Here is a 26,927-nt window from a genome sequence, read left to right as displayed (position 1 = left end):
ATATACTATATATACTAAAACTAATAAGATAGAAATTTTCGCGATCTTAAGAGCTTAATTATAATTTATAATACTATAATTTTAAAGTTAGGGTTATAGAGTTATTAGCAATAACCCTAGTGGAACCCAGTTTCCTATATAGAAACCCAGTATTTTCGCCCCCTACGTGAGTAGGAGGCTCTGCGCAAGCGCGAAAACCCCTAGATAATGCAAATCCCGATGAAGGACCCTGCATATAGTCTGGACAAGGATTGCTTGAGTGGGTATCTGGGCCAGCAATACCCGGATTAGAAGCCTCCTGCGTGCAACATATCTCTTGTGGGGGTGGTATCTCTTCCCTTCGCGTTTCTCAAACTAAGACACTATGGTACGTATCAGGTTAGTATTACTCACGTCTATTAACACTATCAATCTCTCATCACGTCTATCGGTTATCCGTTTAAACGATCTACAGGGGACGCGCTCTGCTTTCGAATTACCAAACTAGCGAGATTATGCAGGCGAGAAGCCGCCTGGTGGATGATGACGTCTCTGTCGTCGATGTTTCTCCGGCTTAGGTTCATGAGTAGCTGGGCATCAATGTTTCTGCGAAGGAACAAATAATCACAAATGTTGTGACTTGTACGTCTTAGAATCACACTTGAACAGGGAGGTTGTGCCATTCACATGAAACTTCCATTGTATGGACAAATCATTACTTCAACAACGCGATAAAATCTACTAGTCAATTTATGTATCTTCGGCATCCACTGAAGTGTGCAAAGTACAGCTCTCAGATCGGCGATGCGATTAAATAGGCATCTCAGGAAACCTTGCGATGAATTCTGGTGACATTGTCCAGTTTTCCAAATTCCTCGCATGCTCTTCAAATTTTGAGTGCAGCACTGTATGCCCTTCAACAATTGAGACCGCATCCGCAATTGCAAAGGGCCAATTGACGCTGACGTTGGATGAAAAGTGAGGAGAAAAGACAGGATGCGTTAGTTCCTCCGATTTCTCGATGAGGTGATCACGAACGCCCGGCCTTGTTGATTATTAGCCGGCGAGTCTCGCGATAGCATCTTGACAAATCATACCAGGGGATATTATCCATCCAGATTGGATGTTGGACGGAAACTTGTGTCACTGTGGGCCGTAGCCAGGTTGGCAGGGCCATGAAGGCCTCCTTGGTTGGTAATATGAGCCACTGAGATCCTGGGGGTTAGCATACTTGTTCTGCCCAGACGCTACCCAAGAATTCCGGTTATCCACCTTCATTGTCAAGCTCATTATGTAGAAGAACGCAAATCTCTCGGGTTTCTTAAGACCGGGGAAGGTGGTCAGGACTTGCGATAACAGAGCGCTGAGTGGATGTAAGGATATGGTCGTTGATTCTTCGAATAGCGCTCCGAGTGACGGCCGGTGATCCCCCAGCACGGTATCAAGCGTAACTCCCTGCAACAGCATCGCTCTACGCGAAGCCGCGAATCCCGAAAGGATGTGGTCTAGCGGGCATGTTGGTGCTGAGTGGAGAGGGGTGACCAGGTGCGCCGCAATGGGGCCCGAGGCATATGAAGATCCGGCTTGAACGGCGCTGGTCGAGATAATAGAAGATATTGTTCCTTGTTCTGCGGGAAAAATCACCCCAGACGTTGAGCATTGCGTGTTTGCCGCTGTCTCGATCAAGCCAGATTTTGCGTTGATCTGACTGAAAGCCTCGCGTGTCGGGGAATAAGATGCGTTGGACCACGGAATTCTTGAGTCGTTCAGCAACCGGAGTAGCAAGACGTTCTGCTCGCGTAAACAAAACAACTCTTTGTCTTTCTCATTGCAGATTTCTCTAGTGCTCGCAATTTCCTGTTCGAGATTGGAGATGTAGTCCTTCGTCTTTTGTCGAAATACACGCTGTGCCCTGCGGTCAATGTTACGCTTCCGCTGGACTTGCTCGTTGCTGAGAGTCTCTACGGTTCTGATGCGCCTTGTACTACGGCCCTCATTACCGCCAGCGGAGTCCATGATCAAGCCGAGTGAGTCGAGAAATTACCCAACTCGTGCCCAGCTGGACAGCCGAAGATAACTGTCAACTAATTTGATCCGGCGCTGCTTTTCTAGAATGGCGGTGCGTTGGACAGTGAAGAGAAGATTCCACCGTTTGACCGTTTACCAACGAGAGGGAGGTGATCGCGATGATCACAAAACGTGGGGCCAACAGTCGGCAATAAGGGGACTCCAAGAGGCATGACAAAGTCAAGCACCACTCAAGCTGGTACCTACTGAGGATAATATGTAGACAGCAGAGATAAAATGGCATTAATCATGCCCGCAGACGTAGACTGCAGAGATAATATGGCATTAGTCATGCCCGCATGTAGAGGCAAAGACGACATGTGCGTGAAATGGCTTGATTAATTTAGCAACAAACTCTAGGCCGAGATCCGTTCAACATGGCATTAGTCATGCCCCAATTTCTTGGGGGAAAGTACCACGGGGTACCCTAGCCCAGAAAACGATTCGCTCCGAACCCCCCCCTGCTTTTTCTTATGATAGGGTCACCTCTTGCACTTGGCTCACCCCAGCCCTGGGCGTATATATGAGATAAATCCCGAGTCTAGCAACATAGCCAAAAAATAATTCAATTTTTTTTTTTTTTTTTTTTTTTTTTTTGAATTGTATCTCAAGTCCTTTTGAGAAGATCCACGATTACAATCTGCCACGATGACTTCTTCAGCGGCGACGACATCCTTTTCTGCCCTCCGGATAGGTTCTGCCTCTGGCGCTGTTACGGACCGGCGCCATGGTTTCAAGACACTTGCAGAGCTCGGAGATGTCCAGTTCATTGTGGGGGACTGGATGTCTGAAATGAACATGACAGTCAGAGCAGCAGGGAAAATCGACTCCAACGGCACTTCCGATGAGTTTGAAAGGGCTTTTCTTGAGGGTATTGAGCCCGCCCTTCCGCATCTGGCATCCAAGGGGATTAAGGTTGCGGTCGACGCGGGTAGCAGCGACACCCAGAAGCTCTGCAGTATATTGGCGAACAAGATTGAAGCCCAAGGGCTGAGCCTTCGCGTCGGATGGATCGAAGGCGACGAAGTCATCGATCTCGTGCGTGAAGACTTACAGGCTGGGGCGGAGCTTAGGAGTCTGACCACTGGTAAGCTATCTATGATTCGAAATTCTTTCGTGGGCTCTAACGCGTGTCAAAGGTCAAAAGCTACTTGACTGGGGGTACGAGCCTCTGTATGCTCAGTGTTACCTTGGCAGCTGGGGCATTGTCGAGGCGTTCAGAGGTGGCGCGGATATTGTTATCTGCGGCCGCGTGGCAGATGCATCTCCTGTTATCGGCTGTGCCGCCTATCACTACGGATGGCAGCGCAGAGATTATCAGCAGCTCGCCAGCGCCCTGGTTGCCGGCCACATGATCGAGTGCTCTACCTATGTCACGGGAGGAAACTTCTCGGGCTTCAAATCGTTGCCTGGTGACGTGACTAATATCGGGTTTCCTATCGCCGAAATCCTGCCCAGCGGTGACTTCTACGTCACGAAGCAGAAGGACACTGGTGGCATGGTGACGACAGAAACGTGCAAGGCCCAGCTGTTGTACGAGATCCAAGGGCCCCTGTATTACCATTCAGATGCTGTTGCTGTTCTGGATGGGATCAAGTTTGAACAGGTCGGAGTTGATCGAGTGTAGGTGCCCCGTCCCATACCTGGCTTTACACCAGGTTTTGAGGTTACAAGAGACTAATTTGTTTGATACAAGCTTCGTTTCCAACATTGGAGGCCGGAAACCTCCCCCCACCACCAAGGTCGGCATTACTGCCAAGGGCGGATTCCAAGCTGAGGCCCATTACTTCCTATGCGGCCTGGATATCGAGGAAAAGGCTCAGCTACTTGAGAAGCAACTCCGATCGGCTTTAGACGAGTCAAAGTACCATTGTTTGAAGTTCCGCACGAATGGAGGATGCCTAGAGAATCCTGATAGCCAGGATTCAGCTACCGTTGACTTTCGTGTCTTCGCTCAAGCTAGAAACGAGAGCGATCTTTCTAGGGCTTCCTTCCTCGAGCCTATCACGAATAACATCATGCAAGGCTACCCTGGCGCTACCTTTGCAATGGATACGCGGCAGGCTCTACCAAAGCCGTATTATGAGTACTGGGTAACGCTAGTATCGCAGAGTCGGGTTAGGCATATTTGCCATCTACCTTTCAGCAACTTGCATGTGACTATTCCTGCGCCCGACGACACAGAGGATTTTGTTATGAACCAGGTCTCTTATGAGACTACTAACCCCACCGACCTATCCGATTTCGGTCCGTGTGTCTGGAAGCCTTTGGGCTACGTCGTCCATGCGCGTTCCGGGGACAAGGGGTCGGACTCAAACGTCGGCTTCTTCGTTCGCAGTGCCGAGGAATGGGACTGGCTACGCACCATACTGACAGTCGACATGGTCAAGACGCTCCTCGGCCGGGATTACACCGGTAATCGTATCTTTCGCTTTGAGCTGCCTAACATCTGGGGTAAGTGACTTTCCCGATGCGTTGACTTATTTTCGCATTTCTGTCACGTTCCGTGCTGGGGCTGAATTCTTTTAGCTGTTCATTTTCTCCTCAAGAACCATCTGGACCGCGGTGTGGGAGCCAATTCAACATATGACTTCCTGGGGAAGAACGTGGCGGAATACCTGCGGAGCAAGCATGTACAGATTCCCGTGAAATTCCTTGAGCATGGGAGGATCTAAACCTTCCATCAGGTATTAGACTATTGTCAACTAGGGTAGAACAATTACACTCACAGGGTTTTCCCTCCCTTTCTGTGGTGACAGCATTCTGTAGATCAGACTGAGGTTCTATTTAATAGTATTTTGTGATGGGCACCTCTGCTACGGGTGAAAGCGTAGTGCCTAGCTCACTAACCTAAAAGGTGGCGCCCCGCGAGATGTTACTAACTGTGTGCGTGCGAGGCCTTAAGGCACGCTGTGCGCGCACACACGTAGTTAGTATAGGTAGTACATGCCTACATGCGTGCTGTCACAGTCCTCCTGCTAGCTTGAGGGCTACAGTAGTGGCGGCTAAGACTGCGCGTAAACAATGTGTGTGAAGTGGCTTGATTGATATAGCTGTGAGCGCTGGGCGCCTGGCTATGAAGTGGTCTGGCTGATCCATTATCCCTTTAGATGCTGAAAATAGCTTAAACTGAGCAGCAGGGGTAGTTAACTAATTATATAATTCGATTATAACTAACTCTATACAAAGTATATTATTAATAGGGGTTACCTATACTCTCTACTACTTAAAAAATCTAATAAGTAATACTAACACTTAGGTCTTTTTATTATACTACTTTACTTAGTAGTTACTTTTCTAATAGAGGGGTATATTATACTTAATACAGCTATAATATGTATAGTACTACTTTCTAAATATATTACTACTAATTACCCCTAATATTATTCTAAAACGTTTTATATAAACCTAATATTTCTATTATTATTTTATTTCGTTTAATATTATATAAAAATCTTTTTTAAACTTAAATAGTTAAAAAATAATACTCTTTAATAATATTAAGCTTAAATTGTTTTATAAGTTATTAATAAAGATTATATTTAAAATTATTAAAAGGCTTTTCGTAAAAGAGGTTTAAAGTTTTATATAATAAATAAGAATTAATAAGAATAATTTTTATACAAACTATAAATTAATAAATTAAACCTCTCAAAATCAATATTAGACTTCTAATATATTTAATAAAAAGTTAAAAATAATAAACTGTCAGCTGCTATAGTAGCTATATTAAATAGCTACTTTAAAGTAGTTAGCTTTATATTAGCTGCTATTATTAATTTTATTTATATAGCCATTATATTTCTTAATAATTATAAAAATAAAGAGAAGTAGCTTAAGCATAATAATAGGTTTCTTATATTTACTTTAGTTTTAAAAACTATCTATACTAATAATAAGGTTATTAAGCACTTTAAAAAGCATATATATAGTTCTAATTAAAATTAATATAAATAAGAAATAATAATATATTCTAATAATAATGATTTCCTAGCTATTAAATATAGTGCTAAAATAGAAATACTACTATATTATCTTTAAATATAATAAAACAAACGTAAAAAGATCTCTAAAGTATATAGTTATTTTATTATTATTTACTTGAAGTTAGATAAATAGATACTATGTCTTTAAATTTAAATATATGATACTAATATTAATAATAAGTAGATCTAATTAGTATAAATAGCATAAAAAGTTAATAGTAATAAATAAGTTATTAATAAATATATAGAAATAAGTAGTTAAATAGGTTAGTAGTAAGCTTATAAAATAAACTAGATATTTTAATAAAGTAATAATAATAGCTTAAATTAGTATTAATTAGTAAAATATTTAAAAGCTATTAAAAACCTTTTTATTAGCTATTATAGTAGTTTTTTTAACTACCTCTACTATAGCTTAAACTTATACTTCTAATAATAGCAATGGATGTATACTAATAAAGCTTCTTTTAGTTATTAAAATAGTAATAGAGGTAGCTTTAAAAATAGTAGCTTTACTATAAGAGATTTAAGAGAAAAAGTAACTACTCTAAATAAATACTTATAATTTAAAGCTAATTTTAATAAGTGTTTTTAGTATCTTAATAATGTTATAAAAATAGCTTTACAAATAAATTATATACTTACTAATAGAGATAGTTAAAGTAGGATTTTATAGTAAAATTAAAGTTTTTCCTATTAAAATAAACTAAAACTTAATCTTCTATTAAATATCTTATAGTAAGGTTATTATATTAAGGTTTTAAAATTTAAAATTATAGTAGATAATAAAAATTTGATTCTTCAAGATATATTTATTTAAGTTATAAATAAAGTAGTAAGGATTAGAGAACTAAAAATAGTATATTTTAGCTTTGGAGTGAATGATTACATAAATAAATATAGTAAAAAAGATATATATTTTAATAAAAGTAGTAATAAAATTAATATTATAGTGAGAAGCTTTTTATTTAAAGCTTTAGTAAAAGCTACTAATTTTAATTTAATATTAATAGTAGTATTAATTAGTCTATTTTATTTAGTTTATTAGTATTTTAAAAGATAGAAAATAGAAGAAACTCTTAATAATACTCTCATTAGTAAAGAGAGTAAATATAGGTATATAGCTAGTAATATATAGCTTTAAAAAGCTAAGTAGTAATAGTTTTTAAGTATATTACTAATAAGCTAATCTTAAAATAAATACTATAAAAGAGGTTTAAGCTTAAAAAAGTTATATTTTTTCGCATTTTATAAAAGAAGAAGTGCTTAAAAGTTAAGATTTTATAATATAAAGTCCTATTAATTTAGATTAAGTTTTAAGTTTAAATTAGCTATAAAAAAGACAAAATAACTAAAACAAATTTTATATTTTTATCTATTTTATTAGATTTATTAGTAGTAAGGTTTGTTTTATTATTACTATTATTATTATTATTATTATTGTCATAAGAGGGGATTATAAAAAAAGGTGAAAATTACTACTTTAGCGTGTTAAAATTAGAAAGCTAAGTTACCTAAAGTCTAAGCGTTTTAAGAAATCTATAATTAAGTAAAAGCGTATTAGTTAAAATCTAATACCTCTAATTAGCCTAAAATTAGTAAACGTAGGTTAGGTCATTAATTATATCTAAGTGTAAAAATACTAGTTTTTAACTTCAGTAGTTAATTAAAAGTTTAATATAGATTAATAACTTCTAAAAAACCTAAAAATATAATTACTCCATTAATTTATATTAGATTATCTCTTTGTATTTATTAGTTAGATTATAGTTAATTTATAGTGGATATTTAGAAAATGCTGCTTTATATTAACTCCCCTATAAGTACTTAATATCACTTTTTAAAAGTAAGTTAAGCTATTTTTAATATCTAAAAGAATAGTCTGTTGTATTAATAGTGTCTAGCCCCCCCTTTTCCCCACTTATATAGAAATATAAAGAAAAGCTAGTTTTATACTAAAACATATATATTTCTATATCTTATATAAATCGCCCTAAATTTATTAGTAGTACTTTAATTACTATTAATTATTATAGTTATAGTAGTATTTAAATATATAACTATGTAATAGAGATGTAAAGTATATATCTAATACTTCTATAATAATTGACTTATTTATAGAAATATTATTAATTTAACTAATTATTGTATTTTTATGAATATATAATAATAATAATAACGCTTAGCTTACTTTAGTTTTTTATATAAAATAAAGTAATATAATATAAAATATAAAACCTTGTATAAAAATACTTTATTTATTATAACTTATAACTAGTTATAATGTTAATTATATAATATATATAGTTATACAAATACTTTATATAACTAGCAGTTTATTAAGTTATATTTTAAGTTAGTTTTCTCTTTATTCTTTCTTATTAAAAAGTACAATTTAGTAACTATAATAATAAAAGTTATTATAATATATTTATTCTTTTGTTTTGTCGATTTAATTAAATATTTATAAATACTTAAGATTAGTATTTCTTATTATAATATAAGTCTATGTATAACTTTATACTGTATAAGTATATATATATTACGCTTTTAAATATACTTGTATTTATATTAACATAAATTATAATAACTAATTATTAAAACCTTATTAATAATAATATTAAGTTTATAGTTATTACACAGCCTCTCTATAAGAAGACTATAGCAAAGTTCACTCTATATATAAGTATAATCCTAAAAACAATATATAAATACTTTAATTTATATTTTTTACTAATTAAGAAAAACAGTATAGAAACCTTATATATTCCTATTAATAAGTAAATCTTTATATAAAACTAAATATATACTATAGCTAAATAAACTAATAAAATAGTAATAATATTAGCTACATAGCGTAAGGCTGATTATATTAAAACTAAATAGGTTACTAAAGCTCTTATAGCTTAGCTAAAAATAGCTTTATTAAACCTTTTAGTAACGTGTTATAAATATTATTATATGAGAAATAACTCTTTAACTAAAAAGGTGATTAAAAGAGGTTCTTATACTACTAATACTATCCCTAGTACTGCTTTGCTATCTATTATATAAGTTATTACTATTATTATCTTCTTATTTAATTAAGCTAGCTAACGCCTTTATAGCTATACTATTATTAGTAACGCTCTCTCTATTAGTTAGTATAAAGCGTACTCACTAATAAGCCTTACTAAGCTTAAGCTTAAGCTACCTCTACTTTAGTATTATAGAAGGCTTATATAAAGGAAAGCTACTCCTTAAAATAGCTAGAAATACATATAGCTTCTATATAGAATTATCTAAAGCTATTATTTATTATGTTCATTATAGTATAGAGAGGGTTCCCTCTAGAAGTATTTATAAAAGCTTTATCTTTAGCTACTTTAATAATATATTACTAATTAGTAAAAAAGTATTTATTAAATTTAAAAGCTTTATTTATTATATAGATATTATTCTATATAGCGATACTTTTAGCTATTTACTTATAGAACAGTATATTTTATAGAAGATTAACGTTCTTATATATCTTTTATAACATAGATATTATAAAGGATTTATTATAAGTTATAAGAAGAGGAAAAAGAAGAAAAATACGTATAAAACTTGATATATAGTAGAGTTTTTATACTTTTAGCTATAAGAACCTCTTCTAATAACCTCTTTAGTTAAGGAGTTATTTTTTATATAGTAGCACTACTATAAGAGCTTAAGTAACCTATTCAGCTTTAATATAATTAGCTTTATTATATATAGCGCTATTAGCTTTATACTGTATAGCTTGTGCCATTGCTATTCTACTAGTCTATTTAGCTAGGGTGTATATTTAACTTTATAATGTTTAGAAGGTTTACCTATTAGTAGGAATATATAAGGTTTCTATACTATTTTCTTTAATTAGTAGAGAGTATAAGTTAAAATGCCTATATAGTGTTTTTAGAATTATGCTTACGTATAAGATGAGTTTTGCTATAGTCTTTTTATAAGGGGGCTGCGTTATAACTATAAACTTAATAATAATAAAAATTAATAATAGTTTTAATATAGAAATTATATATATCTCTAGCTATTCTAAAGAGTAGCTTTTTGTATATAAACCCTCTATAATAATAAAATAGATATAGTTTAAATATAAATATAAATATAAATATAAATATACGTATAAGCTTAATAAGACTTATTAATAAGTACGCTTTATACTAACTAATAGAGAGAGTATTACTAATAATAGTATAGCTAGTATAAAGTTACTAGCTAGCCTAATTAAATAAAAAGATAATAATAATAATAACTCAATAATAATTATAAAGCAGTAATAACAATAATATTTAATAGTAGTATAAATAATATATATAAGAGACGATAAGTTAATAGTTTAATAGTCTATAATAATTACGTAATTAAATAATTATAAACTATATGATTACTAAAGTGAAGTCAAAGATTATAAAGTTATTTAGTAGTATATATATAAATGCAGCTAAAGTTAAAAGAGTTATAATTATATAACTAAAAGCTATATATATTATTATGAAGCATAAAGTTAGAAGGTTAGTTACTTTAAATAGATACAAATTATAGTAAACAGCTAGAGGCCTTAATATTAACATTAATATATAATATTACTTATAATATCATAAAAGCATTATTTAATAATAAAGCTAAAACGTAATAATAGCTTGAAACTATATTTAAAAGTATTAGCATAAGTATAAGTGTATATAGGGGCGTAGTATACACGCTTATATAGTATAAGGTTATAGATAAGCTTATATGATAATAAAAGGTAATAATTTTCAGTATTCATAGGCATTTAATTATATAGATAATAATAAAGAAAGTAATGTATTATAATAATTCTTAGTATTATAATTAGTAAGTTATATCTTTTAGTAGGGAAAAGTCAAGGGAAAAATAACTTAAAATATAACTTACTAAACTACTAATTATATAGAGTATTTATATAACTATATATATTATATAATTAATATTACAGTTATAAGTTATAATAAATAGAGTATTTTTGTATGAAGTTTTATACTTTAAACTTTATTAGTTTATTTTATATAGAATATTAAAGTAAGTTAAGCGTTATTATTATTCTTATATTATTATTATTATTATAAAAGAATGTTATACATTAATATCCTTCCCTCAAGTATATATAGCTAATTTCCAGTATATAGCTTATTTATTCAATATATATTAACGTTATAAATATAAAACAACTTAAAAACCTCATAAGAAAAATGAGAAGAATATCTCTATAACATATATCATATATTTATAACTAGTTGGAAAACTCTTTTATAAAATAACTTTATAAGTAAAGAATAAGAGAAAAACTAGTAAGTTACTTCTTTAATACTATTATTATTCTTATCATTTATATTATTATTTATATTAAGCTGCTAGCCTTATATTATAAAATTTAACTAGTATTAACTGCAAAAGCTAGATTAGTTCTCTCACTTTCTATTAATAACTTTTAGGTTATATAATTATAATTTAAGCTTAGATATCTTTTTTGTTTTTATACTTCTCTAACTTTAACTATTATAATAAGCCTTAACTATTTTCTTCTAATTATTTCTATTTTTATTAGTCTTTTTTATTTCTTTTGTACTATATTTAATTTATAGCTATCTCCTATTATCTCCTCTATTATTTAGATATCTATATTATAAGCTCTACTAAATATAGTAGCCCTAAAGCTTCTATACTATTATATTATATAACGCTTTCTACTCTATACAACGTTTCTACTCTATATAACGTTTTCCACTCTATATAACGTTTTCCACTCTATATAACGTTTTCTACTCTATTATATAGTTTTAATATTAAAAGAGCTTTATTACTATTAGCTATACTTTTATTATATTTACTCTTTTTAACTTATTAAGAAGCCTTTAGGCTACTTTAGCTATCTTAAAGAAGTTTATAAAGTAGTTATATTACAGTCTTCCTGCTAGCTATGAGCTATAGTAGGGGCAGCTAAAACTATATATAAACAAAATAAATAATAACAATAGGAATATAAATATAATTGATCTTTAGGTTTTATATTTTATAGTCTAAGAAAGATACCCTCCTATACTTATAAAGTTTAAACTCTCATATCTAATATATTAAGAGTCCTTATAAATATATAATTATTTATATATCTAGCTAATTTAAGTAGAAAGGCTTATAATATATACCCCTCTTTTAGAGATAGTTATTCTAACTGTTTTTTTATATTATATATAGATGTATTCTTCCCCTATTCTCTATTCTATTTTTATTATATTCCTTTATAATTATCATATTATTCTTCTTATTAACCTATTAATTAGTTAAATATAGATGAAGTATAACTATATTTAATAAGGAGCGTATTAATATCTATAGTAGTAGAGTACTTCGTTATAATCTTTTCTATCTCTATTATAGAGGTGTAAAAAGTAGTAATTTTAGTACAAAAAGTAGTAATTTTAGTTTATTTAATTTTATTTATAATAGTGTAAATCTTATTAGTTATAGCTTATTTAGTTATAATATTAGTCTTAAGTTTAATAATATAAGAGGAAAGCTTATTAATAATAGCTATATTAACGTTTTTAGCTATAATAGTAGCATTATTAGCAGTAATAGTAGCATTATTTATAGGTTTTTTGATATTTATAAAGTAGAGTAAAATAGCTATTTTAAGGCTAATAGTAAAAATATGAATATATTTATAAGCTTTCATAAGGTTTTCATAAATATAGATATTAATATCAGCTATAGTATTAGTATAAATAAGTAGAGTAATAAATGTAAAGTTAAGATAGTTAAGCTTTGTAAAGTAATTAGTAATAATATTATTAGCTTTATTATACTCTCTAAAAAAATAAATAGCTAAAATATAAATATAGCTAAAGAGATAGTTATTTTATAGTTTCTTAAGATTAATAGTAATATTTGTATCCTAATTATTAGTAGTAATATTACTAATACTATTATACTCCTTAAGAGTATACTTACATATATCCTAAATATAGTGAATAAAGGTGTTAGAAGAGGTGTTATTAATATTATTAATAGTCTTAATAATAAAACAGATCTCTTAGAGAAGGATTATATTAAGGTAATAAATAAATATAAAAGTAGTATAAGCTTTAGTTTTATTAATTAACTATTAATAGAGGACTTTTCTAGTAGTTATAAGTTCTTTCTTTTTATAAGAGGTATAGCTAGCCTTATTATTACTATTATTAGTATTATAAATAATAATAGCTACTTTCTTCTTAGGGGTAGCTTTTTTAAGCTTAATAGAGGTTTTAAAAGCTTTAATACTTATAATAATAATGTTATTATTATTTTTATTGCTATAGTTGTTGTTAACATGTAACATTCTTTTATAATAATAATAATATAATAATAATAATAACGCTTAACTTACTTTAATATTCTATATAAAATAAACCAATAAAGTTTAAGGTACAAAACCTTATATAAAAAATACTCTATTTATTATAACCTATAACCTTAATATTGATTATGTAATACGTATAGTTACATAAGCACCTTATATAATTAGCAGTTTAGCAGGTTACATTTCAGGTTATCTTTCCCCTCACTTTTCCCTACTAGAGGATGCAACCTGAAAACAACAACAACCAGACTCATCATAATATATCTGTTCCCTTACTATTATCTATACAATTAAATGCTCATAAATGCTCAGAATTATTACCTTTTATCATAACATTACCACATCTATAACCTTATACTATATAGGCGCATATACTACGCCCCTGTATACGCTTATACCTGTGCTAACAGTTATTATTCAAAGAGCAATAATAGCTTTAATAGTATATTTTTAGTAGCTTTTTTAGTAACCTTTTTAATAGCTTTATTAGTAGCTTTATGCTCTTTATAGCGCTATTTATAAGATTCTTTAGTAATATTAGGCTTAGTAGCTATATTAGTAGTATTAGCAATAATCTTATTAACGCTTTTAATAATAATATTATAGGTAGCTTTATTATTAGTAGGGCTTATAGCTTAAATAGCCTATTTATTAAGCTTAAAGCTAATAATATATTCCTTATAGTTATTATTATAAATATTAATGTTAATCGGCGTAAAGGTATAATATAAGCTATTAAAGTATTTAATAATTTCTAGAGATACATTAGAATTAATAATACTAATTAAGCTAAAGTAATACTTAATAGCTTTATTACTAGTAGTATTATTAGTTATCTTAATGTTTTTACTAATAGTAATACCTCTAGTAAGGTTACTATTATTTAAGTTAATAGTAGTAATCTTTTAGCTAAGCTAGAAATACTAACCTCTAAGAGAAATATTAGATATAGTAGCGATATAGCTATTAATAAAGAGGTAAATACAAAAGAGGTTATTATTATTAATTTAAGATTACAGTTATTTTTATAAAGTAATTATAAAGGTTATTATATAAATATAGATTCATAATAGTATGGAAAAAAAGAGTAATAAGTTTATATTAATTAGAGAGTTTTTAAAATAAATAGTTAAAAATAAGTTTTTTATTATTTCTAAAGAAGATATAGCTTAAAGGGGTTATTTCTACCTCTTTTTATTAACTTTAAAGTCTTTTTTTAAGATATTACAGTTAAATAAAAGATAATAGTAAAAAAGCGTATTAACTATGTAGTTATAAAGTAATGGCTTTTTAACATTAAAATTAATAATAATCTATTATTTCTAAATAACAATATTATTTATTAAAAATAATACAATAGCTTAATTATCTTTTATTAAATAAATAACCTTATTAAAATTAGATAGCTACTATATTAAGGAGATTTATTTCATAGTTATAAATAATTTTAGCTATATTTAAGAGCAGTAATTTATAAATTTACTAAATATTATTTTTAATAGAGAATTCCTTTTATTAGCTAAATATTCTATTTATAAATAGTAATTTCTATGTAAAATCCTATTATTAATAACATAGTCTAGTTCCTATTTTTATTACTATCTATTTTTATAAGCTTTAGTAATAATATTTCTTAATAAAATAGGTTTTCTCTTTAATTTAGTTTATATAGCTAAATAATTAGAAAAACTAAATATATTCTCTAATAGCTAAATATATTACTCTTATATACTAAAAAACTAATGATATATTTAATTTAAAATAAGCTTATTTTTTAGGATATCTATTTATTATTTTATTACTCTAATAAATAAAATCTTTGTTTAAGTCTTCTTTAAATTTTATTATTTTTATTAAAACTTATATCTATATAGCGTTTATTATAATAGTTTTATATAAAATACTAGTAGTATTAATTAGAAACAAAACCTTTTTTTAGTATATTTACTATAAAATAGAGAAATTTACTTCTAAAGCGTTTTTATATATAATAGTACTAAAAATATCTTAAAGTTTAAATCTTAAAATAAGTTTATTTAGTAAATAGCTAATTATTATAATGAAGATATTATTAAGTTCATGTGATAAAAAAACTAGTATTTTAATTTATAGAATATTAAGAAATTTAGAAATCTAAAAATAAATTATAATTTTACTATTTAGTTTATTTATTAATTTTAGCTATCTATTTAGAAGTAGTGTATTATTAATAAAAAAGAATTTATTTATAAAGCATTAAAAATTACTATTTAAATAGTAAATATAAACTAAAGATTTTTAATATTAATAATATAGTGAGGGATATTTCAGTTAGTAATCTAAAAACCTCTAAAAAGTATTTCTATCTATTGTTTTACTCTATATATATTATTATTAATAAATAATAACGGTTTTTTAAAAAAGCTATGTATAATTATTATTAACATATTTAGTTTAAAGAAATTAGGTAATATTTATATTATTTCTAATAAGCTAACTCTTAGTATATTTATAACATAATATATTATTATAATATTATAAAATATATTTATAACTAGAAGAGACTAAAATAAGCTTAATAGTTTTATTTTATTAATCTAGTTCTCTTCATAATAGCTGTAATATAATATATATGATTTAATAAGAGATTATATGTTATTAAACTAAAAAGTCTAAAGATTAATTATTATCTTATTAAAACTGGAAAAATATTTATTATTATATGTAAAGTGAAAAATTATTTATATCAAGTAGTATAAAATATAGAGCTTTTTTATACTATTTATAAAATAATAAAAAAGAAGTCTTTTAGCTAAGCGATTTTATAATGTTATTTAGTAGTATTTTAATTATTATTATTTTTGTTTTACTTTTTCTTTTTTTATAAAATCTATTTCTTTTAGTAGTTACTATTAGTTTATAGCTAACCTAATTTAGTTAAGTTATTAAAAGACTTTATTATATTCTTTATCATTTTTATAGTTATTAATAATTTTAGTAATAAGTTCTTTAGAGATTTTTAAAGTAATATCTCTTTAAGCTTTTGAAACTTGAGTTTTATCTAAGAAAAAAGTAATATTTATGGTTTTGTTAAGGTTATTTGTATTACTATAAATAATCCTTAAAAGGATATTTTTATCTTTAAATTTATTAAAATTACTAAATATTTATAGGATTAATAAGTAAAATAAAATATTAAATATTATATTAAGTTTCTCTAAGATATAAATAATATTTTGCTTAAACTAAAAGAGATAGCTAATAATATTAATTAATTTTAAATTAGTTTTATTTAGATCTATAATTTATAGCGATATATATGTAAAGATTCTCTTTATAGCTACATAAGCTATTAAGATTTAAACTAAATAGTAGCCAAATTATATAAGTCTTTAGAGGTTTCTTACTATTTAGATAATTCTAATAATTTCTATTTCTATTATAAAATAATATTTCTTAAATAGAGATATTATTTTAAATAGAAGAAATATTAATGAGATATGTTTTTGTACAATGTTTTATTCTAAAATGTTAGTTGTGTTTTATAATATTTTTAATTAAAATACTATGAATCTAAAGCTTTTTTATAAATATTAATGTTAAAGAAAAGAGATTTATTAAAGTTATAATAATATTATATATCTTAAGAGTAGAGATTCTTTTAGAGGACGTTTTAAGATTTATGTTTAGTATCTATAGGTTTAAAAATTGCTTTTTAAACCTTTTATATATCAACTAATTTATTAAGCTTTATAAATAAGAGGTTCTATTTAAAAGGTTTTATATTAAAATAGGTTTTACTTTTTATAAAATGCTAATAATAATATTAAATTATAGAATATTACATTAGAGCTATTTAGCTATTTTGAGATAATTGCTTAAATTTATAGAGATTTTCAAAGGATTTAAGGCTATAAAATGCTATAATTTAGTTATTAGTATACTCAATTCTATTACTATTTATAATATAGCTAAGAAGTTTAATTTCTAGAAATCTAGTAAAAGGTTTCTTTATTAAGATATAAAGTTTATTATTTTTAAGAATTTTAAATATAATTTTAATAGATTTAAAATAGCCTTTATTATTATAACTAAATATTATAATATTATTAATATATATATAGATAAAATACTAATAGTTATATAATAGTTTATTTATAAATTTCTAAATATATATTAAGAAATTCTTAAGACTTATAAATATTATATTAGAGATTTTAATATTATAGAGGCTAATTATTATTATTCTATTATAATATTATAAAAGAATAAATAATTAATAGAAAAGGCTAATAATATTGATTATAGTTATATGTTCTTTATTTTTAAGAGTAACTATGATATTATTCTAATTAAATATTAAATATATATTAGAAATTATAACATAATTAAATAGTTAGAGATTTATAATAATATAGCTTTTGTTTATATAATTAATAGTTCTCTAAATAATAAATATTAGGTATATAATTAAGATTAAGCTATCTCTTCAAGATATCTTACTCTCTATATAGAGTTTATTATAGATACTTTTAGTAAAATCAAAATCTTTTATATTTAATAAGTAGACCTTTACTATAGCTTTCTAATTTTACTATCTATTAATAAATTTAATCTTTATCTATTATTTATCTAACATAGAAATAATTTTTTATTATAGTAAATATTCTATTTATTTAAAACTCTTTTAAGATACTATATAAATATTACATCTTTATTAAAAGTTTTAATATTATATTTATTAAGGATTATTAAGATATTAATAACTTTAGAGATTCTATATAATAATATATTATCTATAGTTATTAATAGCTTTAGTTTTTAAAATGCTAACTAATTAAGAAACTTTATAATTTTAGAGAAGTTTATTATAACTTAAAAGAACTTTTTAACTAAGAATTTAACATAAACTAATAGCTAGCTATTTATTAAAATAATAATATCTATATATTTAATTAGATTAGTAGTTTCTCTAACTTTATTTTAATAATATGTTTTAATTATTTGCTTTTTAAGGTTATGAATAAAATAGCTATATTATTTCACACTAAAATAAACTTCTAGTTATTACTTATTATGATTATATCTATAATATTATTATGTTCTATTCAATAATGCTATACTTTATCTTACTAGCTTAATTTATTTAATACATTTAAATAAGAAGTAATAATAAAAATGTTAATTAAAAAGGGTATAATAATGATATATATATTATCTATTTTATAGTTTATTATACATAGTTAATAAAATTAAATAGAGTTTATTATATTATATATAGCTTAAAATCTAATAGTAGGTTTATGAAAATTAATAGTAATCTTATAGTTTTTATAAAATAAGGTTCTTAAGAGTAAATTAGTTTTTAGAATATTATTAACTTTAATAGTAATAAAAATATAAATGTTAATATTTATTAAATTAATTATTCTAAAGATATAGGAGTTAAATATTATTTATTTTATAATTTAAAACGTCAAATAACTGTATTTACTTTTGATAGCTAAATTATTTAGAACTTTAGGTTTTAAGTGAAATATATTATTTAGTTCTTATTAATAAAAATACTAATATATATCTCTTTTATTATGTTATTATTGTTAGATTTGATATTAAGTTAGAGACATATATATTTTACTAATATTGTTCTCTTTATAAGTTTTATTTATATATCGATAATATATTTAGGTTTAAATAAAACTTAAAATAAATTTAAAAGGCTTGTAGTTTTAATAAAGTTATTAATCTAACGTAAGCTATTCTTTATATTATAAGTAATTATAAAATAACTTTCTTAAAGAAAGAGACGGCGTATTTAGCGCCGTTTCAGGCAGGTTCTGCCGCCAAGTTCAGCGGGACATCTGCCAGAAAACCCTCGCCGCTTTAACCCAGGCGGCAAGGCCACCACGCGCGCCAACCCCTGTCCCGTCCCAGGCTTGTACCTCAGGGTACCGACCAAAGTACTGACCAGAGTTCCTCAGCCACACCTCCCAGAACTGCCCAAATGGCCCTGCCAGTCACTGTTCACCCAACTGACATTCCAATTCTTGCTTGGCGCGTCGCTTTCCAACAGCTAAAAATAGCCACCATAATGAGTCCTGCAATAGCTTACCTTCTCGTACTACATAAACCGCGGTCGCTGCAGTCAGGGCCTCAGCTAGCGGTCACCTCAATCCATCCGCTCTCAAAGCCTGACTATTACTACTCGTTTGGCTAGTCCCTCCGCCAGCAAGCCTTCTGTTGAACTTATGCCGTTCCTCGTTCCACAATGTCAAATTGCCGACGCACCCTAGCGGTCGCTTACGATTCCGATGCATCTTTCTCGGCTGACGATGAATACGACGACTACGACGATGTTTTCGATGCGAAGGAACAGCAAGATGGTTCGGATACCGATGCAACCGATAATGAAGATCTCTACGAAGACGACGATTTTGATATAGAGGACCAGGTTCGGCTCTTCGACGGGAATGTGCATCCACCCGAGTACTGGCGGCGCAATGTGGAGGGGTTTAACGAGGATCCTTACGCCTGTCAAGATTATAGCCCTGGGACGACGGTGCTTCTTGATGCCGTAGAGGAACAGTGGCGCCAGTAAGTTCCGGCAACTTCTTATACTTCATAAGCTACTTACACTTTATGTTTACAGATTCTGTAGTGTTCTCAAGCGCGACATAGAAGACTGCTACGCGACGATCTCCCTTGGCCTCCTGTATAACTTCTTTGACTGGTTCCTAAGTCAGAAGGTCGGTAAGGACGGTAGAAAGAAACGCGGAATCAAGAAGAAGAGCTCCTTGGGCACATACTGGAAGGTCTTTCGACTCGTCTTCGAGAGAGCCGTGGGCGACAAGATTGACCAGAAGCTGAACCGCAGTATGCATAGGGAAGGTCTGTCCCACCACGGCTCCAGCACTCCCACTGACCGGGTCAGGTTCTGCGAGATCTTGCAAAGAAGCACGATTTGAGCGAGCAGCGGCGAGCTAATCGCTGCATGACGATCGACGATCTCAAGCAGCAGATCGAGACGACGCTAAGCACGACAAAGAAATCGTTTAAACTAGGAGAGTTACGCATCCTCGCTGTGCTCTTTCTCCTCCTGCTTGCCCCGGCCGGTTCTCGACCAGAAGCGACTTTAAACCTGCGGTTCAAGGATATTAGGGTCGCGCTAGCGAGAGATCCAGAAGGCGGACCACATAAGCTTCTTCTTCGGTTCACACCAGAGTTCACTAAAACCTACCTTGGCGAGAAGGAACAGTGAGTATGGTCCTGGTCTGCTGCAATCTACGAGATATGCTGACATCTCAGGAAAACATACACAGTTCCCGAGACTATGTTCGACCCGTCCTTACTCCTAAGCCCCCACGTCTTCCTTCTAGGCGTCCTCTTCCGACACCGAGCTTTCAACGCATCCAACCTCACCTCGCCACACCATCTTGATATCCTCGATATACATCCCGGGGAACGGGAGCTACCACTACCGTTAAAGGAGGACCTGAACAACACCTTCATTTTCCGTCGAGCCGTTGAGACATTAACGGGCTACCAAATTTCCCCTAACGAACGTATATCTTCCGGCATGATGGCGGCGTGGATTAAGAGAATCGGCGAAATCCTGGGCTTTGAGTACCCTACGATAGCCTACAACTTGCGTTACAACGCAGCCAACGCGTTTGACCAAAGTGGTGCGTCTCGTCTCATTCCTACTGCTGTAACCAGCGACGCTAATGCCCATCACAGTCGACGTCAGCGAAGCTCTCCGGAACCTCGCCATGGGGCATGGCAGCTCAGACCCGTTCCAGAGGCATTACCTCGGGCGGAACATCTCCGCCGACCTCTGGGGCATCCTTCGCGGACAAAGGCCGCAGCAAGCGCTCATGAAGCAGTCTTGCAGCATTGGTCACTCTATCTCTAAGCGCCGTCCCATCGATCTCACGCCGGATCAGTCTGCATCTGTCACTACGCATCCGACTATCAGGGAGCTGACGAAGGCCCTCCGAGAACTGCCACCAGGCTCCAAACAGTACAAAGAAGCTAAACGAGCGATACGAAATGAGAAGCAAAGACTGAGGAGAGAGCTGAAACAGAAGATCAGAGACGAGTGGACTAACAAGCAGGCCACTGACGATATCGAGCGCCAAATCCAGGGCGTAGGGTTTGCCGAGCCTGCGACAGGAGGTGGCTGTCGACCTCAGGGCCCGGCACAAAAGCGATTGCTCGCAAAGCTCACCACCCCGATCGTGACTACACTCGAAGGTCAATACCGACGGCGAGATGACGCTATCGACGCAGTGTCTGCATACTGTTCTGTCCAGGAAGGATGCACCATACGCCGGTGTCACCCTCCGTTGATACTGAAGGCTGCACTTTCTGACCCGCCTTGTGACCCGTCGAAGGGCAGCCCATTGTATCTTGCCACGCTATCTGTTTTTGTCACCAGTGAAAACCAGCGGCCAAGAAGATGCTTTATATGTATTGGCCAGGCCATGGGTCTGCCACCAGACGATGAGGATCGTTTGGACGACCTCACCCGTGAATTCTATACCTCTAACGACCTAACCAAGCACTTCCGACGTAAGCACTTATCCAAAGTCGCAAACAGCGACAACATAGAGTGTAAGGTTTGCGACATGACGCTTGACCACAAGATGCACCTCCAGAATCATGCCTTCAAGATTCACGGCACCGTATCTTGAGCACTTGTCTCCGTCATTCTCCTGGGAGCGGGGTTTCTGGTGAGGGATGATATATTGAGTCCCTAAACGTCGAGCGTAACTATAGCTCGCACAATTCGACGACGCGACACGCCGCAGCTATGAATCATGATACACTTAGCGAGGATGTAGGGGGCTCTTGTGGATGGTACTTGGCATATGACTTTGCCCGACAGCAATACGGGGGTTTGCAGTTTAGCTTCACGGTCTTTTAGCTTCACGGTCTTGAGCTTGCTTTGTGGATACAATTGGAATTCTACTTAATTTTGAATGGATGATAGCTTTGTGACTTGCAATCGTGACCCTGCTCATTGGACATGGGCTGAGCGAACAGGCCTAGTTATGACTCTAATACAGACAGCCACAGCTATTAGTTGAAAGTACCACAGACGGTTATGGAACCCGATTTCTTCGGCTTCACACTTGCTTCTCCATCCCCTCACCGGGGACCTTGGATGCCGAGGCAGATGAAACTGGCATCGCAGAAGGCAACGCGGACTGCCAGTTGGTCCTTGGATATTCGAGGAGGCGAAAGATCTACGTCAAGAAGCCTGCATCACGCGCCTGGACGACCATTGCCGAGTGTATCTCCGCCACAGGCAGGGCTATCCCTCCGCTCGTCATATTCAAAGAAAAACACACCCAACAGCAATGATTTCCCACAGCTCTTGAAGAATACAAAGATTGGCAGTTTATGGCTACCGAAACGGGTGGACGACGAATACTGTTGCGCTCAAGCGGCTCAAGAGAGTGTTTGACCCAGCGACGAAGTCAACGGGAAGCGAGGCGGGTATGAGCGTTTTCTGGGAATGTTCTTAGCGGGATATTTATATGATTTTTCTCCCTGCCCATACCAGCCACATCACGCAGCCGCTAGATGTGGCAGTCTTCGGTTCCCTCAACAAGCATTATCATAACGTCTCATATCGCAGCAACCTGATAGACGACTCTGATATAGACAAGAAAGACTTCCTCTATTGCTACGCATTTGCGCGTCAGAAGGCCTTTGCTAACCCTAATATACGCTCCAGTTTCAGGGCCACCAGACTGTAGCTACTCAACCGGCAGAAAACGCTCTCAAGTTCACAGTTCTTAGTCAATAAGGCGCCAGAACATATCAGAGATGCTCATGAATCTCTAATATAGACTGGCCAGTAACTGTCAACCCCGCAAAAGTCGTCTGATACGAAGAAAATTATCACCAGACTCAAGGGAACCCCTAAGACGATCACCAGGGAGGCAATCTATGGATACAGGAAGATGTGGGAGGCTATCAACAAGGGAAACCTCATTATATCAGTTCAATAGCAAGAAAACGCAAAGCTAAAATTGCAGCTAGCGACAGCCCTGCCTTTCATGAAGAAGAATATGGCCTCTAATCCTAACAAGACGTTCGTGAACAACAAAGCCATCAAACGGTCGCAAGTGATCGCTACCGAGGCGATGTGGAAGTCTGCGGTAGCTAAGAAGAAGCAGAATGAAGAGTTTGACAGCTTCTGTGCCTCATTTCGCCTTGAATGGATAATAAACGTGGATTGATAGCAACTTGACCATGGTGGGCGCATTCCAGTGAGGGTTGAGTCATCAGAAGAGCGGAATCCCAGCTGACTCAGCACGCGAAACGGTGCCCGGCTGCTCCACCCCTACGCCGCCGCACCGTCGTCCGTCCGTAACTACTTCTATCCGCCCACCCGCCCCGACGAAATCGACCTTCTCTCACCCCCCCCCGCCATATTCCTCCCTGGACTTCTCGACGTCGCCTCTCTGTCACCTCACACGCCCCTCCCTCTCCGGCACCTTTTCGTTATACTCGATTTCCTGAGAGGGATTGACTGGGCGTGAGGGGGCCTACGTGTTAGGCCGCCGGGCCTCTGCGTGCCTCCATCTTTACTCTCCCCGACCCTTCCTGTTCTTTTTCCTTCTTACACGTCTTCTGGTTTTCTTAAGACACGCTTGAGTCCCTCATTCTCAGTTTCTACTACCTCGCCCTTTTCCCTCTCAAAAGCACCTCGTTTGCGGTCGTATTTATAGCCTTTTCGCTTCTGCACTGTTTGTACCATGGCGGATCCAACAGGAAAGGAACAGCAAGTTGTGCGTGCCTGTCGTGGGAATGGCCGGAGCTTAACCTGCTTCACGCCTAAGGCGGTGATCAGCGGCAGAACCTGCAAAGCAGGTATGACGTAATCTTGCGACAAAACTCCTTATCAACTATGTAGTGGTAGACGGACGTACGGAGCCCAACCTCCAGTCTCAGGGACCAATTGGAATCCCTGATTATCGTACCTCGCCCCTCTTCCTCCACAAGGTTCAGCGCAGGCCGGCCGCACAATCTTCATCACAATTGTTTGCCTTTCTTGGAAATAGTCAGCCATTCACTCTACCGAGGCCATAAGTGAACATGATTTGTTTACTACAATGCATATATTCGTGGTTCCCTCCTACATAAAATACCATCCTTGCGATGTGATGGGTTTCCTAGCCCTCAACAAGACGCTATACCCCCAGCTGCGACTTGCCGTCATGTTCACGACCCCGCGGACTTCCTCGCCCTTGACGTAATATACACATATGGTGTGTTCTTCCTTTCCTTCCCCCTTCTATCGTCGGCAATCTCACGAACATAAGTGCGTCAGCTCACCTTGCATTCCCTGCATTCTTCTAGCCTGCACCCGACGGCCGAGACTTGATGTGTCCGTGGCGTGGCTACCAGCCGTGCCTACTGCTGCGATGTCGACGAGCTCAGGTAAATTTCCCTGGGGACGATGTGGGACTCAGGCCACGCAGGCTGGTCATTCGAGAGGATGCCTGGGGGCGGTAGTGCTAGTCCGCGGCTATAGTTCAAGTGGATGCCGCCGTAGATATGGTAAGGGACGACGTTCGGGTTCTCGTCCTCTGGTGGAGGTGGGTATAGCACCCCGTGGGGGAAGTGACCGTTGATGACGCCAATCGGGACGGGAGGGGGGCCATGGGACGCCGCCGCGTGGCTACCAGAAAGGTGATTAACGGGTGTAGCAGGGTACTTTGACCAGTGCGGACAGTCCTCGAACACGCGGTCCGTCGTCAGAACCAACGTACGGCTCGTCTGTGGTATAGATACTAAGTATCAGTGACAATGTGTACGGAGAGGTTGATCATCTAAATTTACCTTCGGGTCGTCCCGGGGGAGACATCCACACCAGCCGCAGAGGGTAAGGTTCCGGATGTCAATCAGATGGTGGAAGTTGGGCTTCTTGGAAGGCTGGGGCCCACGCTGGGGAAACCAGATGTAGATCTGAAGGTTGGCGGCCTTGACGAAGTCAGGCTGTTTGTCGCTGCGGAAAACGGCGTCGTATAGGCGGGCGAGGTCGGCCTGGTCAGCGAACTGCCAAACGTTCGGCAGGTGGCACTTGGCGGGGTCCCTGAAGTCGAAAGTGTTGCCCACGGCTCTAAAAGGAGAGACCTTCAGACGTTGCTCCTTCTCAGTAGCGGTGGTGTCGAGGAGATCGATGAAGGTTCTGAGGGTATTGTGACCAGGATCGTTGTGTGGGAGGATACCAGGCTTGACCAACATAGGGCGGATAGCGCAAAGCATCATCTCCTCGGCCGGCTTCGGGTCAGCCGACAGCTTGGGATTTGTGGTAGCAGCATACATCGTGCCTGAGAGGCGGTTGGTGGTTGTTGAGGAAGGAAGCTGTGTCTTTGGATGCTCCCCCAGCAGTTGGTAGCGACTGGGAGCGGTCGGTTGGTACGTGAGAAGGAGAGAGCAGCTGGCTCGGCTGGGTAATGAAAATGGGTTGAGGGATGGAAGGAAGGAAGAGCAGGTGGTTTTTTTTCTTGTTGGTGGTGGTGTAGGAGGAAGAGAAGAGAAGGCGCTAGATGCTAAATTGCCAGCTGGAAGGAGGGGCCTTGGAAGCAGCCTGTGGTCTTGAAAGAGAAGGAGCGGCCTGGCTGGATGAGGAATGAGGAAACAGCTGCCTTCCTCTACAGCTGGCTACTGTGCCCAGGACTTGCTCTGATGTGCATGCATGTGGAATTTCGAGAATTCACTACTGCTCCAGAAGGGGCAGAACAGGAAGCCCAGAAGACCATCTTGGTCGACGAGCCTCCTCGGGATGGCGGCCAAGAACAGGTATCATGATCCGGCTCCCTACGCCTTCGCTAGTCACGAAGAGCAAAGCTCGAGGCGAGGCAAGAACTAATTGCGCGTCGAGGCAACCTTAATATTCCGCTCGAGCTGTTGTTTATAGACCAAGGTAGCGACAACAAGTCCCAGTATTTCGCAGCTTTTGCTCTCAACAATATCGTGACCATCCTAATAACCCAGAAGCTGGATATCAAGATAACAGACCCAGAGCCGTAGGAAACGGATAAAGAGGTCGTGTATACTCTTATGTTCCTATGAGTGGAAGGAGTCATGGCTACACGATGAAGTCCACTTCCTTCTCCCTGATTTGCACTCCGTATCTTCCATGCCTCATCCTGACACTCAAACTCTCTTCCACTCCACGTAACGCTCCTTGCTCGAAACTCCTCCTCCGAGAAGGCGATCAAATTCCTCCTGAGCACCCGTCTGCCCGGGCCGCAGCTTCAATCTGAACGGCCACTTCTCGATCACAGTGTGGCTTCCCTTCATCGCGGCTCCAACCAACCGAGCACTCCGAGAGAACATAAGCTTCGCAGCGTGCCTTGGAGTGTAGTTAGCATACGCCGCAAAAACGCACAGCAAACAGCTCCACCACGCTACTTACCGGTCAAAGACGTGGTCATAAGTTGGGACACAATCCCCAGCAGCCATGATTTTGAAGATTGTGGTGTCGTAATAATTGAGCGGTCTTCCGCTAGGCG

General features: G+C 34.2%; 3 protein-coding genes across 3 annotated transcripts; 2 read left to right on the top strand and 1 right to left on the bottom strand.

The window, feature by feature from the left end:
- Positions 1-2,694: 2,694 nt before the first annotated feature.
- CGCA056_v006891 (uncharacterized protein) lies at positions 2,695-4,721 on the top strand (the record flags this gene model as incomplete). Its single annotated transcript, XM_037322140.1, has 4 exons — positions 2,695-3,133; positions 3,186-3,669; positions 3,743-4,500; positions 4,576-4,721. The coding sequence occupies 4 exons, from the start codon at positions 2,695-2,697 to the stop codon at positions 4,719-4,721; spliced, it is 1,827 nt and encodes a 608-aa protein (XP_037179359.1).
- Positions 4,722-19,660: 14,939 nt separating this feature from the next.
- CGCA056_v006890 (uncharacterized protein) lies at positions 19,661-22,085 on the top strand (the record flags this gene model as incomplete). The annotated part of the gene is made up of 5 exons (XM_037322139.1): positions 19,661-19,986; positions 20,042-20,265; positions 20,334-20,646; positions 20,698-21,074; positions 21,130-22,085. The coding sequence occupies 5 exons, from the start codon at positions 19,661-19,663 to the stop codon at positions 22,083-22,085; spliced, it is 2,196 nt and encodes a 731-aa protein (XP_037178935.1).
- Positions 22,086-24,819: 2,734 nt separating this feature from the next.
- Positions 24,820-25,734, bottom strand: CGCA056_v006889 (uncharacterized protein; the record flags this gene model as incomplete). The annotated part of the gene is made up of 2 exons (XM_037322138.1): positions 24,820-25,185; positions 25,249-25,734. The coding sequence occupies 2 exons, from the start codon at positions 25,732-25,734 to the stop codon at positions 24,820-24,822; spliced, it is 852 nt and encodes a 283-aa protein (XP_037180318.1).
- Between the last annotated feature and the right edge of the window lie 1,193 nt (positions 25,735-26,927).

This window comes from Colletotrichum aenigma (genome assembly GCF_013390185.1).
Source record: "Colletotrichum aenigma strain Cg56 chromosome Unknown KSG_Cg56_contig04, whole genome shotgun sequence".
Taxonomy (NCBI): domain Eukaryota; kingdom Fungi; phylum Ascomycota; class Sordariomycetes; order Glomerellales; family Glomerellaceae; genus Colletotrichum; species Colletotrichum aenigma.
Note: the sequence above shows the minus strand (reverse complement) of the source record. Positions and strands in the feature narration are given on the sequence as shown.